The sequence below is a fragment of the Portunus trituberculatus genome, chromosome 22 (genome assembly GCF_017591435.1).
Source record: "Portunus trituberculatus isolate SZX2019 chromosome 22, ASM1759143v1, whole genome shotgun sequence".
Classification (NCBI taxonomy): Eukaryota; Metazoa; Arthropoda; class Malacostraca; order Decapoda; family Portunidae; genus Portunus; species Portunus trituberculatus.
The window spans coordinates 6658042-6675534 of NC_059276.1; the positions used below are offsets into that span (position 1 = coordinate 6658042).

Consider the following 17493-nt stretch of genomic DNA (forward strand, 5'->3'; position numbering starts at 1 on the left):
CCCGGTCCTCTGGCTTGTGAAGCCAGCGCTCTAACCATTGAGCTATCGGGCGTGTGTGTGTGTGTGTGTGTGTGTGTGTGTATCAGTATCACTTACCAAATTCTGGAAGAGTTGATTTATTTTTTATATACAGAATCTCTCTCTCTCTCTCTCTCTCTCTCTCTCTCTCTCTCTCTCTCTCTCTCTCTCTCTCTCTCTCTCTCTCTCTCTCTCTGTCTATCTATCTATCTATCTATCTATCTATGTATGTATCTATCTATCTATCTATCTATCTATCTATCTATCTATCTATCTATCTTACCGTTGTTCTCATCAAATATAAAGGTGACAGGTGACCAATTGTTGCTTGTAATTAACTCATAAACCAGGTGAGACACGCAGGAGCAGGTGGTGGTGGTGGTGGTGGTGGTGGTGGTGGTGGTGGTTAATAATGTCCACACAAACACACGTATAATTATTTCATTCACCTTGTTTTCTTCCATTTTGTTTTGTTTTCTTATTTTTGATAGTGTATTCTTAAGGTTAGTTTCCTTCTCTTCTTGTTTTCCGCTTATTTTCAATCTTTTTTTTATATTCTAACTTTTCCTTCTCTTTTTCTCATTTCACTTTTCATGATCGAGTTTTCCTTAATTTTTCTCTTTCCTTATTTCGTACTTTTAGCATTAGTTTCCTTTTCTTCTTGTTTTCTTTTATTTTCGACTTATCTTTACATTCTTACTTTCTTTTCTTCTCTTTTCTCATTTCACTTTTCCTAATCGGGTTTTCCTTCTCTTATCTCGTTACTTTCATTCTTTTCTCTCACTTATTTCGCAAAGTTACGATTGGTTCCTTTATAACTCACGTCAACGAAAACATCATTTATCTATTAATTTGTCTATTTGTTCATTTATTCTTCATGAGTATTGTTAGTACTAATGCTACGTTTGTGAAGTCTTATATGGCTTGTAACCTTAGCAAGAGAGAACAAACAAGTACAGTAGTAGTAGTAGTAGTAGTGGTAGTAGTAGTAGTAGTAGTAGTAGTAGTAGTAGTAGTAGTAGTAGTAGTAGTAGTAGTAGTAGTAAGAAAAAGAAGAGAAAAGTGATAAATGTCAGGTAAATGGGGTGGTGAAGTGTGTGTGTGTGTGTGTGTGTGTGTGTGTGTGTGTGTGTGTGTGTGTGTGCGAGCGTGCGTGTGGGTGAGATTGAACGAAAGAGAAAAAAATGAACGGAGATTATTAGATAAAAATGGGAAACATGACACACACACACACACACACACACACACACACACACACACACACACACACACAGGAATGAACAGTGAGGTATGACAGAGGCGAGGTGTGAATCCAGACTGAGAGCGGAAGTCTAGGTAAGTATAGATGTAACGATAAGAGACCACAAGTATAGCTAGCGCATGCCCTGTACACTACTGCTACTACTACTACTACTACTACTACTACTACTATTACTTTGTGCTACTACTGCTACTATTACTACTACTATGATAACTACTACTACTGCTACTACAACTATTACTACTACTACTACTACTACTACTACTACTACTACCATAATTACTACTACTGCTACAATTACTACTACTACTACTTCTACTACTACTAATACAAAAACTAATACTACTAGCACTAATACTAATACTAATACTACTAATGCTAATAGAAATACCACTGCTACTACTACTATCACTACTCTACTACTACTACTACTACTACTACTACTACTACTACTACTACTACATTATCCTCACAGAAACCAAGTAAAGAATAAACAGATGATTCAATTCCATAAAAGGAGTTTCCGATTCTAATAAAAGGTATTCTGATTCTTTTCTCTTTTATTTTCTTTGTTACGTGGCAGTGAGAATCTTGCCATGAGGAGACAAATTCCATTAAGTGCTTCAGGAAATTATTGATCCACACTCTTACTTTGAATAATTAAATAGATTCTGTTACTCAATTCGCAGTTCCCGATGTGTAATTCCGTCACGTAATAGTAGCAATAGTAATGGTAGTAATAATAATGGTAATAATGACAATAATAATAACAACAATATCGTACCCAAGTAAAAGACTATCGTACTTCATAAAAAAGAATAGGAGGAATATATTAACAAGCTGAAAATAAAATAAAAACACGAGACAAATGACAATAATAATGATAATAATAATAATAATAATGATAATAATAATAATAATAATAATAATAATAATAATAATAATAATAATAATAATAATAATAATAATAATAATAATAATAGTAATAGTAATGAAAGAGGATTATGCTTTCTTATTTATTACTTCATAAATTAACTTCAATGGCATTCAGAGAGAGAGAGAGAGAGAGAGAGAGAGAGAGAGAGAGAGAGATTACATTACAAAACCATATAAAAAAATTACATATCACTAAAATGTTAATATATCTAAACAAATACGAATAGAGAGAGAAAGAAACGAAAAGAAAATAAATAGAAATTGCTGTACTTATGAAGAAAAAAAACTAGTTATTTAAAGCAACACAAATTACAGACACACACAAGATAATCATACCAGAACAAGCGAAGAATGTGATAAGCTAGATAAACCACGTAGACAAAGGTTACCGTACCTGAACATAACACTATCGTACTCCATGAAAACAAGAAGAATACGATAAGAGACTATATAAATCACAATAGACAGAAAAGAAGATTATCGTACCAGAGCAAATCACTGTTGAAATTCATAAAAAAAAAGAGGAAAATATTAACTAGTTAAAAAAAATAAATAACGCGAGACAAAAAAAGATCATCGTACCCAAACAAAATATTATCGTACTTCATGAAAGAATAAGAAAAACACGATGACAAGCTAAAACACACACACACACACACACACACACACACACAGAGAGAGAGAGACAGAAAGAAGACTATCGTACCTGAACAGAAACTATCGTACTTCATGAGAAAATAAGAAAAATGCGATGGCAAGCTAAAAAAAATAGATAAATGAATAAAAAACACACACAGAAGAGATAAAAAAAAGGTATCGTCTTGAAAAATACACGCGTTATTCGCCAGCATTTCTCACTTCAGCAATTTCCGCGTCAGAAGTTCGAGGAGGAAGAGGAGAGCAGCTAAGAGAAGACCCATTAGGAGAAGAAAGAGAGGACCCTGTAGATGATTGACAGAAAGAGCCTTGAAAGGAGAATCAGCCACACTCGTCTCCTCTTTCTCGTCTCTTAATTCTCTCTCCTCTGGTTTCCTCTTCCCTCTTTTCCTTGCCTCCGCCATAACGTCCTTGCTCCATTTTTCATATAAACCTGCCTGGGGAAAAGAAAAAGAGCTATGAAATAAGAGACAGGGAGAAAATATATAAGATCTCCCTCCTTGGTGGTACATATTAGCATGATTTCTATAATGTAAACAGAAACACTCTTGAGAATCTTAGAAAACATTTGAGAGAGCAGAATGTTTACAAACCATCTTTCTTCATTATATCCTTATCTTACCTGTCACCTCCCCACCACCACCACCACCACCACCACCATTACCACCACTACAATACAAACAGGAGAAACACTTTAGATAACCTTTGAAAATAGTGGTGAGAGAGCAGAGCGTTTCTAAATCATCTTTCTTCTAAGTCCTCTGCTTTCCTTACTTGTCACCTCCACCACCACCACCACCACTACCACCACCACATAAACAGGAGAAGCACTTTAGAGAACCTTTGAAAACAGTGGTTAAAGAGCAGAGCGTTTCTAAATAAGATATCCTTTAAGTTATATGCTTCCCTCACCATCACCACCACCACCACCACCACCACCAATTACCTCCTTGACCGCCATAATACAACGGTCGACTCGAGGCTTGAAGGGAGCATCGTGGGGCATCGGCCAAGCGGAGAGGCCAGGAAACACACCGTCCCTGCCCAGGTAAAGCCGAGTGCTGCCGTCCCTTAAGGTGAAGCTCTCTGCAATGACGAGCTCCAGGTATCGTCTCACCTGGATGTGTGCTTGTCTGGGGTGTGAAAAAAGGTAGACAGGTGTGTTTGAGTCTTTCTATCTTATCTATCTACCTGTTTGTCTCTATTTATTTTGTTTTGTTGTTATTTTTGGCATTTTTCCTTGTTATTAGGTTTATTTATTTATTCACTTCTAATTTCTCCTTCTCCAGCTGCCCTATCTCCAATTTCTCCATTGTTTATACAGACTCACTTATCGCTGGCCTGCCTTAGTCCCTCCTGCGCAGACCCGACCAAGTCCATCCGCTGCGCTAAGGTCTTGAACACGTGCGAGTCTGACTTGCTGTAGAAATCACGGAACTGCGCACCGTAGGGAGGCATTGTCACCCTGAAGAAGATAAGAGATAAGAGATAGCTGGTTTATTATTATTATTATTATTATTATTATCATTATTATTATTATTATTATTCGTTTACTGATTTTTGTGTTTCTTTTTTATATTTTTCTCGTTTTCTTTTTCTTTTCTTGTCTTCTTTAGCTGGTAATGGAAGTATGGTTGTCTCTCTCCAAGTTATGATATGTGTGTGTGTGTGTGTGTGTGTGTGTGTGTGTGTGTGTGTGTGTGTGTGTGTGTGTTTAATAATTTTCTTCTTGTTTTCTTTACATTCCTTCGTTTTCTTTGGTTGTGATTTAAATGGTAATGAAAAATATGGTTTCTTTCTTCGTTTACTGATATGTGTGTCCTATTTTTTTTTTTTCTTCTTGCTTCCTAGTTCCCCGTTTTCTTTGACTCCAGAATAATGAGAGTATGAAAAGTAAATTATAAATCAAGCAATACGAATGTTATAAGATAAATATAGAAGGAAATGTATCAATAATTCAGTTTTCTATAATGTATTTCAATTTATCCTTTCTATTTCTTATCTTGAGAGAACCCAGTAATGAGAGTGAAGGTGAAGTATTATAATCTAACCAGTGTGTTAACTCTAGGAACTGCAAGGGGACTGGCTACTTAGTGGGGCATTTTTTCTCCTTTTATGTTACCCTTGGCCAGCTTTCACCCCTTACACAAAAAATAAGAGTTATAAAATGAATGTACACGGAAACACATCGACCATTATTTTTTTGACGGTTTTAAGCCCTTCAGTACTGAGACGCATTTTTAACCTTGATTTTTGGGTATAATTAAACTATTATATTCACATTAGGAAGGGTCTATGGAGGTCAGAAGATTAATGGCCAGAGTCGTCACTGATTTTCATCCTCACATAAGTTTCTGAAGCTGTATAAAATCACTAAATAGTAACCAGAATGAGTATGAAAATGCGTCATGGTACAGAAGCGGTTAAGTCAGCGTTTCCTTGTATTTCTCTTCTTGGGTGCTGGATTAATTGGTAATGAAAATAAAAGGAACGAAATATATAGTTGTAGAAAAGTAAAAAGGGGAAAATAGATGGAAATATATGGAGGGTTTAGTGGTTCTGGTGTTTTAACTTAGCCTTTCATTGTTGTGGGTCTTCTAAGCTGAGTAATGATTGAAGTGAGGAAGACGAATGGTGACGTGGCCTGAAGGAATGCCGGGATGTGATGGGCGTCAGGGAAAATATTACCCAGAAGCACGTGACAGCCAGTTTGCAGTGACCACACGGAGGGACGCTCAACACACACTCAGGTGAACAATGTCGTCACTAGAATGGCGTTACTATAGCACTCACGCACACACATACATACATGTACGCAAACACCAGCGGAAAACTATGAGTGAATAAAACACACACACACACACACACACACACACACACACAGCCGGTAGCTCAGTGGTTAGAGCGCTGGCTTCACAAACCAAAGGACCGGGGTTCGATTCCCCGGTCGGGTGGAGATATTTGGGTGTGTCTCCTTTCACGTGTAGCCCCTGTTCACCTAGCAGTGAGTAGGTACGGGATGTAAATCGAGGAGTTGTGACCTTGTTGTCCCGGTGTGTGATGTGTGCCTGGTCTCAGGCCTATCCGAAGATCGGAAATAATGAGCTCTGAGCTCGTTCCGTAGGGTAACGTCTGGCTGTCTCGTCAGAGACTGCAGCAGATCAAACAGTGAAACACACACACACACACTGCGTAGTGTAGTGGTTAGCACGCTCGACTCACAATCGAGAGGCCCGGGTTCGAGTCCCGGTAAGCGGCGAGACAAATGGGCAAACCTCTTAATGTGTGGGGTGTGTTCACCTAGCAGTAAATAGGTACGGGATGTAACTCGAGGGGTTGTGGCCTCGCTTTCCCGGTGTGTGGAATGTGTTGTGGTCTCAGTCCTACCCGAAGATCGGTCTATGAGCTCTGAGTTCGCTCCGTAATGGGAAGATTGGCTGGGTGACCAGCAGACGACCGAGGAGGTGAATTACACAAAGGTTCGTATTCTCAAACGCGTCAGTGCTTCACCTCAACTATTTCAAAAGGTTCAAATAAATTTACACGAAATTTTGAAGGTGTTTTACGGTTCTAGAGGTAGAGTGACAAGATTTCTACATTATTAACAGGGGCAAACACTCTTGAAAACCCCGCCAGTCACCTCTCTGGCTTTGAAAGAATAGTCGTGGTGAGAGAGCAAAGTTTTTTCTGAATACGGACCTTACAGACACACCTATCGACAACCTCCACAAGCTGCGGCAGAGTCTCAGGGCGCGGCGGGTACTTGGGGATGGTGAGGAAGGCCGTCAAGTTCCGCGATAGGCTGAACCGATGACCAGGGCGAAGATGAGCCAGGCACCCAGCACCAGCCTAGCCCGCGAGCCCATCCTGCGGCACCCCACACTAAGGTTTTGTCCGAAGAGGGTTCGCAGCGCCTCGTCCACCAGGGAGATCTGTCCGTCACGAGGGTTGTCTCTCAGCCACGTTGTCATCTGTGAAAGAAGCAAGGCGACTGTTTTCAAAGGCCACTTACTCGTGCTATAAGCAAGTATTCAGAAACGCTTTGTTCCTCACCGCGACTATTTTCCAAGGTTACAGAGATGGTTAGCGGGGTTCTCAAGAGTATTTCTCTTATAAATAATGTAAATGTCTTGTTAATCTGTCAGTAGAATACCTAAAACACGTTAAAACAGTGGATCTTAATCTTGGGACGTCAGTAATTTCCAAGGAGGGCGCTAGGTATTGGGAAAAAGCAGGAATTTGTCTTTCCTTAACGGGAGCAAGATTTATAAAAAGTTTATGAAAATGCAAAAGTATTCCCTTTTACTTTAAAATCTGGGAAATAACTGTATTCATAGATGCAAGGGAGGCGTGAAGGGAAGGACAAATTCCTTGACTACACAGGAGAGCAACAATAAGTACCAATCATTACACAAACATGGAAAAAATTACTTCTAAGATTTTATCCCAAAACTATAAAATTATCGTACTAGTGAAGCATCGTACCTCTCACCCCACAAATGTATCTTAACCATCACAAAGGGAACCAGGATAACTAAACCACTACACAAACATGGAAAAATTACTACCTTTAATGATTTCACCCTAAAAACTATTGTACTAGTGAAGAATTGTACCTACCTCACAAACGTACCTTAAGCAACACGAAGGGAGCAACAATAAATAAAAAAAAAGAATAGGGAAAAGATTACGACCTCTAATGATTTCACCTCAAAACTATCGTACTCTTGAAGCATCGTACTTCTCACCTCACAAACGTACCTTAACCAACACGACGGGGACGAGGAGGAGCGCCAGCAGGATGGAGAGCCACACCTCGTTAGCCAGCGGATAGTAGAGGCTGAGGAACTGTGGCCTGAGCAGAGGTTTGGTCATGCAGAAGGTCGGGGAGGCGTACTCGTAAGGGTAGGAGAAGGAGTAGTGTTTGAGGCGATCTGGCAACACTGCGTAGATTATTGTGGCCATGAATGCCTCTCGGTTCTCTACTTTCTCTGTCACCTGTTAGGGGAAAGGATTGTTTTACTTTTTTTGCATCAGTTAGTAATTGTGTTTCATTCTCAATAAATGTTTTCTTTCTTTTTTTTTTTTTCTTCTTAAAGCCATTCCTTAGTTTTTTTTTTTTTTTCTGAGGTATATTTCCTGCGTTCTCTTCAGCAAATAACTAAAATTTTCTCGCGAACAATTACATCCATTTCTCATCAAATTTTTAGACGTTTCTTCAGCAAATAGTGACTTTTTCCGTCATCCAAGGGAGGTGGTGGCGTGGTGGATAAGGTGGTGAGCGTGGGATCGGGCAGACGTCCATGCTTAGGTTCGAATCCCACCACGTATCGCCTTGAAACTTTGCCATTTGTCGAGTGGTTTAAAGTTACCTACATGTCACCATGATACCCAGGTTCTAGGTGGTTACACCAGAGATGCGCTTGGGTGGTGATATGGGCCCTAATATTGGTAACACTAATGGGTGAAAGCTGAGCAGCGCTTCCCATTCTCTTCAAGTAGACCTACAGGCGCTAAAGGCTATAATAAAAAAACAAAGAGATAAATAAATGAAAAAAAATAATAACTAAACTATTCTTAGCAAAATGATGTGTTCGTTTCTTAACAAATATTCACCTCTCTGCACAGCCCTCACCCACCCATCACTCACTGACTCACCTCACGCTAGCATAAACGCTCCCTCCACGCACTTCCCTTACCAAACACTCATTCACACTCACCCATCACTCACTGACTCACCCCAAGCTACCACATAAACACTTCCTCCACGCACTTCCCTTACCAAACACTCACTCTTCCCTCACTCAGACTTACCCCATCCTACCACTTCAACACTCCTATCATACAATCCCCATAACAAACACCCCATATTGTGAGACACTTTGAACCGCATCTCCACAACTTTGAAAAGCCTCTGTTTGAACATATATTGATTCCTTTGCTTGTTATGTGATTCTAGTGACAGATTAACACGGTTTGTACATTATTAACTGGAGAAACGATCTTAAGAACCCAGCGGACTATCTTTGTAGCCTTTGATAGACAGTCGTGGTGAGAGCAAAGCAATTCTGAATATAGCCAATTTACACTCTCCCTCACTGACTCCATTTCCACTCCAGCTAGACACGCCCACACGCCCACACGCCTACAGTACACGCCCTCACCTCGTTCCAGTCTGAAGTAGGAACGACAGCGACGGTGAAGTTAAGAGCAGAGGCCACAGCTTGCAGGAGGAGGTAATCTGTGCCGTGATAGCCGTCAGCAGCCCCTCTCTCCTCCTCCCCCTCCAACCAGTATGGTGGGAAGGGCCTGGCTGTCACCTTCACCTCCGCGCCATGGAAGCTGACGGAAGGAAGATCACAATTTAGTCTGATATTCTGAAAAACCTCTGCGCTGTATATCCATGACTTTCAGAAGGTTATGGGTGAAGTTACACAGATTTTTAAAGGTGTTTTTGGTGTTTCTGGTGACATATTAACAAGATTTCTTTACTAACATCAGTATCAACACTCGTAAATCATCCTTGTATCCTTTGAAAACAGTGAAGGTTAGAAAGTAATGTAGCACATATTCCAAAACACCTCTGCGCTGTATATCAATGAGTTTCAGGTTATAGTTGATGTTACGTGGGTTTTTAAAGGTGTTTTGGCGTTCTAGTGACAAATTAACAAGATTTCTTTATTATTAGTATCAATCATCCTTGTATCCTTTGAAAACAGTGTTGGTGAGAGAATAAATACAGAACATTCCAAAATACCTCTGCGCTGTGTATTTATAGCTTTCAGATGGTTATAGTTGAAGTTAGGCGGGTTTTTAAAGGTATTTGGCGGTTCTAGTGATAGATTAACAAGATTTCTTTACTGACATTAGCATGAACACTCGTAAACTATCCCTGTGACTCTGAAAACAGTGGTAATGAGAGACTGAGTACAGCATATTTACTAAAACATTTCTACGCTGTGTCGTCATAACTTTCAAAAGGCTTTAGTTGAAGATACACCGGTTTGTAAAGTGTTTCATGGTTCTAGTGACATTAACAAGAATTCTTTAATATCATCAATGGAAACACTTTTTTTTTTTTTTACGTAAGGAAGAGAACCGGCCAAGGGTTAAAGAAATCAGGATCGGCAAATCACCCCCGTGGCCTTTGAAAAGAGTGATAGGGAAAGAATAAAGCATCTGGCAAACCGTCCGTATTTCGAAACGCTTCACGAGGCACCGAAACATTACAGGGCGTTTACCTGAGGCGGCTTCCTTACACATAAGATCGATCATTAATTGCCCTCTTAGAATACCTCAGTCTCTTCCTGCTGTTGGCTGCGTGACGGGTACTATCATTGCGTCATGCATTCGTAAATCTGTCCCTAACATGGATCTGGGTTGAGAATAGTCTCGGGACAGCGTGGCACTATTAACCTCTTCAGTACCAGGATACGTTTTCATATTTATTCTGCCTACTGTTTGGTGATTTTCCACAGCTTCAGAAACTTTTGTAAGGATTGAAATAGTGAAGACAGCGGCCATTAATCTTCTGACCTCCATAGACGCTTCCTAATGTTAACAGAATCGTCTAATCGTAACCAAAACTCAAGGTAAAAATGCGTTCTAGTACTGAAGGGGTTAATTACTAAAAAAAAAAAAATACATAAAAACTGAGTAAAAATGAGAGAAAAAATAAACTAAAACACGAGGTATAGATTTCGTTACATCCACTTCAATGAAAGACTTAAACGTGAATGATAGAGAGAGCAGTTGTGAGGTGAAAGTGACAATGATAAAAATGATCGTGAACTTCTATACATTTCATTATGACCCCCATGAGAGAGAAAGACCTAGTTATTGATGGTAATGGCTGATGTGTGTGGTAATGCTGGCGTTAGTGACACAGACAGTTGTGGTGACAGAGAAATGGTGAGACTCTTATGCATCGTAATAGGCGAAGTGGGAGTGATACTTAGAATTTATTGATGGCGATAATGATGGCGATAGCATTAATAGTGATTTACATGGCTGTGATACTAGCGACAGTGACACAGCTATTAATGAGGTGATAGTGAGAATAGTAATAGCAATAGCGACAAAAACAAATGAAAGAGAAACAATAGTAACCACCATTACTCAGAGAATTTATCCTGTAGGAGATGGAGGCGGTGGATGAAGGTGGAATTAAGTACTGGTGTCTTCCTCTCTCCCTCTCCTCCACCCTGAGAAGACGTGGCCCCACGCTTGTGTAGGGCTGATAAAGGAACAACGTGGCCCTGAATGAAAGGAATTGTATTAGAGTCACTCCCTCTTCTAATAGCAATCCCACAGACAACAGCGAAGTGAAGGAAGCAAAGACAGAGTATACAGCCCCGTTGGAAAGACTTACCCAACGAACACTACTGTAACCTCACTTGTTAGAAAAATTTAATACTATTCCAAGCAAAGTTAGAAGATATATGGCCCCGTTGGAAAGGCTTACCTAATGAACACTACTGCACTAATGGCATGACTTCACTTGTTAGAAAAATTTAATACTATTCCAAGCAAAGTTAGAGGGTATAGAGCCCCGTTGAGAAGGCTTATCCAGCAAACACTACTGCACTAATGACTGGCATTAATGAACTCCTGCATGTCACCTCTTGCCCTTTATAAAAACAGCAACACTTATAACACGAATAAAAGCTCCACCAGTCACCAATGCACCTCATCTTTCTTCACCTGGTATCCTGCGCAGCGCCCTTCACATTAAGAACGATGGTGGTGGCCATAGTGAAGGGCCAGTGCGGGGCAAGAAGCGAGGTCAAGTTGGAGTAAGGGACGTCTCGTAGCACCAGAAAGAGTCTTGTGTCCCCCGCCAGCAGTCTCGTCGCCATGCACGCCTCAGCCAGCGGGGCGAGGAGACGCTGGCAAGTGGCGGTCACCAGCACCACCACCGTCAGGCACCAAGACCGCTTCCTGATCTGCGGGTTAACAAAAAGAATCACTTGTTTGAAAGTTCATGCAAAGAAAAAAGAAAGAAGAATAGAAGTGAATAAAAGATATACGTTGATAAAGCAAGCATAACGGATGATATGAAAAACTCGTGTGTCTCAGTTCAAATGTCAATGAAAAAGACTCGGTTTATGAAAATGAAGACGAAAAGAAAAGACGATGAATAAAAAAATGCCGACTAAGGAAACGAAACGAAGAAAAATGCAGATATGAAGAGACAAAAAAAAAAAAAAAAAAAAAAGAAAAAAACAATTCGACAAAAAACTGACGATAATGTGAAGAATAAGAAAACAATAATAATAATAATAATAAACCTCCCGCGCACTATTACAGGAACAGACAGGTGGGCGGAGCAAGTGAAGGCGTGGGAACCAAACTCACCTGGTAAACTTGACGCAGGAGAGACAGCAGGTGAGAGGAACTTGTCTCATTGGACCCTTCACAACTTGTTCCAGCCACGAACACTGAGCGGCCCCCCGAGGACTGTGGTGGTGGTGGTGGTGGTGGTGGTGGAAGTAGAAATGGTTGTTATTGTAGTAGTAGTAGTAGTAGTAGTAGTAGTAGTAGTAGTAGTAGTAGTAGCAGCAGCAGTAGTAGTAGTAACAATATTAGTAGAGATAGTGGTGGTTGTTATTGTGGTGGTAGTGGTGGTAGTGGTAGTAGTGGTAGTAGTGGTGGTAGTAGTAGTGGCAGTGGTGGCAGCAGCAGCAGCAGCAGCAGTGGTGGCAGCAGGCAGTGGTGGTGGTGGCAGTGGTGGTGGTGGTGGTGGTGGTGGTGGTAGTGGTGGTGGTGGTGGTGGTAGCAGTAGTGGTAGCAGTGGTAGTGTAGTAGTGGTAGTAGTAGTAGTAGTAGTGGTAGTAGTAGTAGTAGTAGTAGTAGTAAAAGTAGTAGTAGTAGTTGTAGTAGCAAAAATTACATTTAAATATTAAACAATTAATTACAAATAAGCAAGAGAGAGAGAGAGAGAGAGAGAGAGAGAGAGAGAGAATAAAAAAAGCAACAATCACGGTACCTGCAGGAGTTGCGGTGTGGGCGTGTGGGCGTCAGTGAGCAGCGCTGATGAACACCTGGACTCAGAACTTTGCCGCAGGACATCCTCCATGCCCTCCCACGCCCACCAGTCCTGCTCCGCCCACCCTGCGCTCGCAAACACACCAACGCATGAACACACACTTAAAGGTAATAGACACACACACACACACACACACACACACACACACACACACACACACACACACACACACACACACACACACACACACGCTCTTCTCCACCCACTCATTCACTCAAACACTTCAATAATGTTAGATGCAATTAAAATATCGTTCTTGTTTTTCGTTTTTTTCGTTCGAGATGGCCTAAAATGTTCCGCTATGAAGGAGTGTGCGTTAATTAAAGTTGGAATGATCTACGACACTTAATTAAGCCCTTCAGTAACATGACGCGTTTCTATATTCATTCTGCTTACAAATTGGCGATTTTATACAGCTTCAGAAATTTATGTGGGGGGATTAAAATAGTGAAGACTCTAGCCATTAATCTTCTGACCTCTCATCGTACGCAAATCTCAAGGTAATAATGTGCCTCAGTATTAAAGGGGTTAATATTGTTCCCAGTTACAACATGTGTGACTAAACAGAGACGAACAAACATTAATAACTTTCTGCCTACCAATGTCACTCTGTAAGCAAGTCATTCATTTATTTATTCAGTTGGTATTCAGTACATGAGTGTGTCAGGGAGTGAGTCAGTTGGTGAGTCAGTCGGTTAGTAACAAAGTCATTCACTCAGTCAGTCAACAAAGTAAGGTCAGTCAGTCAGTCAGTCAGTCAGTTAGTAATAAAATCAAGGAAAAGATATCAGTCAGTCGGTCAGTTAATGATAAATAAATCAGCCATTCAGTCAACAAGCAAGTCAGTCAGTCAGTCACTCAGTCAGCCAGCCAGCCAATTAGTCAGTCAATCAGTAAACAAGCATAACCAATCTTCCATATAACAACTAAATAGATAAATAAACAAAGAGAAAACACAAGATGAACCAAATACCTTCCTTCGGGGTAAGACTGACGAAGGCGAAGACGAAGGAGGGAGGCGCCGCAACATACAGAAGACAAAGAGACGAGAGAAAACGAGGCATTGCTCCCATCCGCGACCTTGCCTTCCTCGATACTGAGAGACACTGGACAAGAGACGGAGAATTATTGGAACTTACCCTCTATTGTTCTGTAGACTCGATAAGAATTCAATTTATCTTTCTACTGCGTGTTATACAACTGTGTGTCTTTTTGATTCGTGTCCTTAGCGCTTTTATTAGATGTTCTGTGGACTTGTGATGTATTGCAGTGTTTTAGTGAGTATCTTAGCCAGTCCGCGTGTTATTCTGTGATATTGTAGTAGAAGTAGTGTCTCAGTATTAGAATTCAGCTTGACAATGGTAAGAGTGCCTGATGTAGTGTGTTTAACCCATTCAGTATTGGGACACATTTTCACCTTGAGATATGTATACGATTAGACCATTTTATTGACATTAGGAAGGGTCTAGGAGGTCAGAAGATTAAAGGCCAGAGTCTTCACTATTTTAATCCCTCCCTTGAGTTTCTGAAGATATATAAAATAACGCATAATAAGCAGAATGAATGTAGAAATGTGTCAAGGTACTGAGGGGGTTAAAAGTAAAGGATAGAGTGGGATGGTTTTACTGGTGTGTGCGTGAGGTAAATGACGTGGGGTGTTTAATATTTGCTAAAGGTGGAGGTGATGCGTGTGTGTGCATATGTAGTAGAGAATGGTGATACATATCTAGACGGGTTCATAAAGCAAGGTATATAGACAGTGTTTCCAGGTGTTTCCAGGTGCGTAGTAGTAGTAGTAGTAGTAGTAGTAGTAGTAGTAGTAGAAGTAGTAGTAGAAATAGTAGTAGTAGTATAGTAGTAGTAGTAGTAATAGTAGTGTGTGTGTGTGTGTGTGTGTGTGTGTGTGTGTTGGCGTCATTAGCAGCGACTTCGTTGATGACACACTTGCATTGACGGAGCTACAATTACGCAGGAATGATGGTCGATGGAACCTAGAAAAACAGGAGGAAGAAAGAAAAGAGCCGTTCATTACGTTAGTAGGTGAAAAATCTATAACTCTTTCATTCATTCCTTTTCAAACTGTACCGCTGTGTTTGTTGCCGATTACCAAGCCGATTTATTATTACATTTGAATAATTGTCGTTACCTCTAAAACAAATATTAAACTACATTCATTAACCCCTCCAATACTGCGACACATTTTTACCTGAGTTTTGCGTACGATTAGACCATTTTATTTACACTAGGAAGGATCTATGGAGGTCAGAAAATTAATGGCCACAATCTTCACTATTTTAATCCCCCACATAAGTTTCTGAAGCTGTATAAAATCACCAAATAGTAACCAAAATGAATATGGAAACGCGTTATGGTATTGAAGAAGTCAAGGAAAAAAAAAAAAAAAGAGAAAATGGATAAAAAAAAAAAAATCAAAACTTGTAAATTCTCGATAATATTCTTTGTAGTGAATGATCTTTTAAAACTATGATCTGAAATAACACAGAATCATTTCACTAAGCTAAGAAACCGTAGAAATTCAAATACTAAATAGAACTTCGCTAATACACAATCAGGAGTAAGGCAAAACACTAGTGAAATAATCTATAATGACGAAAAAAACACCTGGAATACCTGTCTTTAATATCTACGTAATTTACCTTAGTTCTTGAGCCACACTAATGTTCAAATAAAGAAACATGATTTATATACCTCGTGTGTGTGTGTGTGTGTGTGTGTGTGTGTGTGTGTGTGTGTGCAGAGGTGACACTTGAGGTTTTGCTGGACTTTGGAGCCACAAGTTTGAAGGTCAGGGCAGTCACTGTTTGACCTGCACTTTGTAAGATGCTGAAAGTCTACACACATTTGGGAAAGGTAAGACAGCATCACCTTTCCTTCTCAACTTCTTGGACTGTTTGGAATTAAAAGGCGAGTTACGTTCTCGTTTCTTTCATTCTTTTACCATTTTCTATTAACTATATTTCCTTTTTCCTTTCTTTCTGTTTCTTTTTTTTCTCCGTGTATCTAAAAAATTTCTTCCTTCTTTATTTTCTTCTGTTTAAAAATTTATTAGAGTCATCATGGTGTGTTATTTTAGTGTTAATATTAAATATCTAAATTACGGATCGAGAATTATTACATTTGTACGAAAACACAAAGAAAAATATGTACGCCGCATCAGTTTTGTCTTTATTGACCAAACTCATAAAAAAAACACAATTAAGAGGGCAACACAAACACAATAACAGATACAATTGTTTACCAGACAAATAACAAAAGAATTACGGCGGCGGCTTTGACATGTGTGCTGGATCCTAAGCGACGCAAACACTGGCCACGTGTGTCACTGTCCCGCGTCTTTACAGAAAAGCTTGTATTCGTAGCATTCCTTGTGTGTCTGGAGGCTCAGCAGGCGTGCCATACAGAAGGTAAGTCATCTGTGGTCGTAGCTGTATTGGTGTATCGTTTGTCAGTGTGGTGTGTGTAATATGAGGGATAGTGACCAAGATGTCTGTCAGGCGGCCATGGGGTGAATTATTATACCTAAACCTGCTGTCTTTTGATAGTCAAGACGAAACTATTTGATTCTCCGTAACTCCTTCAGTACCATGACGCGTTTCCATATACATTCTGCTTACTATTTGGTGAGTTAAACTATACAGCTTCAGAAACTCATGTGAGGGATTAAAATAGTGAAGACTGTAGCCATTAATCTTCTGACCTCCACAGACCCTTCCTAATGTCAATAAAATGGTCTAATCGTACACAGATCTCAAGGTGAATATGTGTGCCCGTACTGAAGAGGTTAAACACGTAGAATTATTATGGCTGTTTATAAATATGCAGGCTCATTTCACCTGTAAAATTACTTAGAATATTGTCCAGATTGTGTGGTGTGTGGTGTGTGAGAATAGCTTAACAGGCAGCAGTAATCTCCTCAGACAGAACGTAGTGAGTGTCCAATGACTCACTCATTCATGTTTATGGCGTATTGAGGAACATAAAACAGAATTTAATCATATATTCAAAGGTGTTTTTAGGAGAGAGAGAGAGAGAGAGAGAGAGAGAGAGAGAGAGATCATCCACTTTATTCGTTACCTCTCTCTCTCTCTCTCTCTCTCTCAAATCAGCTGGGTATAGTAGCTGGGAACCGAGGCGAGCGCGGGACGGTTTCTTTGCGAGAGTGCCGAGTTTTCTAAGTTAATGTATAAAATTTTGCCCTTGTTTCTTCGCCAACACAAGCCTGATTTGCAGCTGGGTGACTGTACTGATGCTACTTTGTTGCGTAAAATATTCTTTTGTCGTGTCTAGAATGACGTATTGATGTTTACTGCGATGTCGTTTTTAATGTAGATATGATTCACCACTCAGCTAAGATTACTGAAGTGTGTCCGTCAAATACTGAACGATTTCTTTGCTTTTCATCTTTCTGGCACTGTTTTCATCCCAACGTCCAGTCAACTGAATGAAAGAGCTGTGAAGGGAGAGCCGGGAAACGAGAAGAGCCGAAGAGACGGTTTTATTAGGATAGTCTTCTTTTCTTTCTTTTTTGGCATTCATTATAAGCTAAAATATT

General features: G+C 40.0%; 1 protein-coding gene and 1 pseudogene across 1 annotated transcript; both read right to left on the reverse strand.

The window, feature by feature from the left end:
• Positions 1-6475: 6475 nt before the first annotated feature.
• On the reverse strand, positions 6476-9186 carry LOC123507483 (annotated as a pseudogene).
• LOC123507482 lies at positions 9079-14020 on the reverse strand. The gene is made up of 6 exons (XM_045260392.1): positions 13894-14020; positions 12861-12985; positions 12230-12331; positions 11576-11817; positions 10991-11130; positions 9079-9214 (listed from the first exon to the last, which is right to left on the reverse strand). Exons 1-6 carry the CDS (start codon positions 13991-13993, stop codon positions 9195-9197), a joined length of 729 nt encoding a protein of 242 aa, XP_045116327.1. The 5' UTR covers positions 13994-14020; the 3' UTR covers positions 9079-9194.
• Between the last annotated feature and the right edge of the window lie 3473 nt (positions 14021-17493).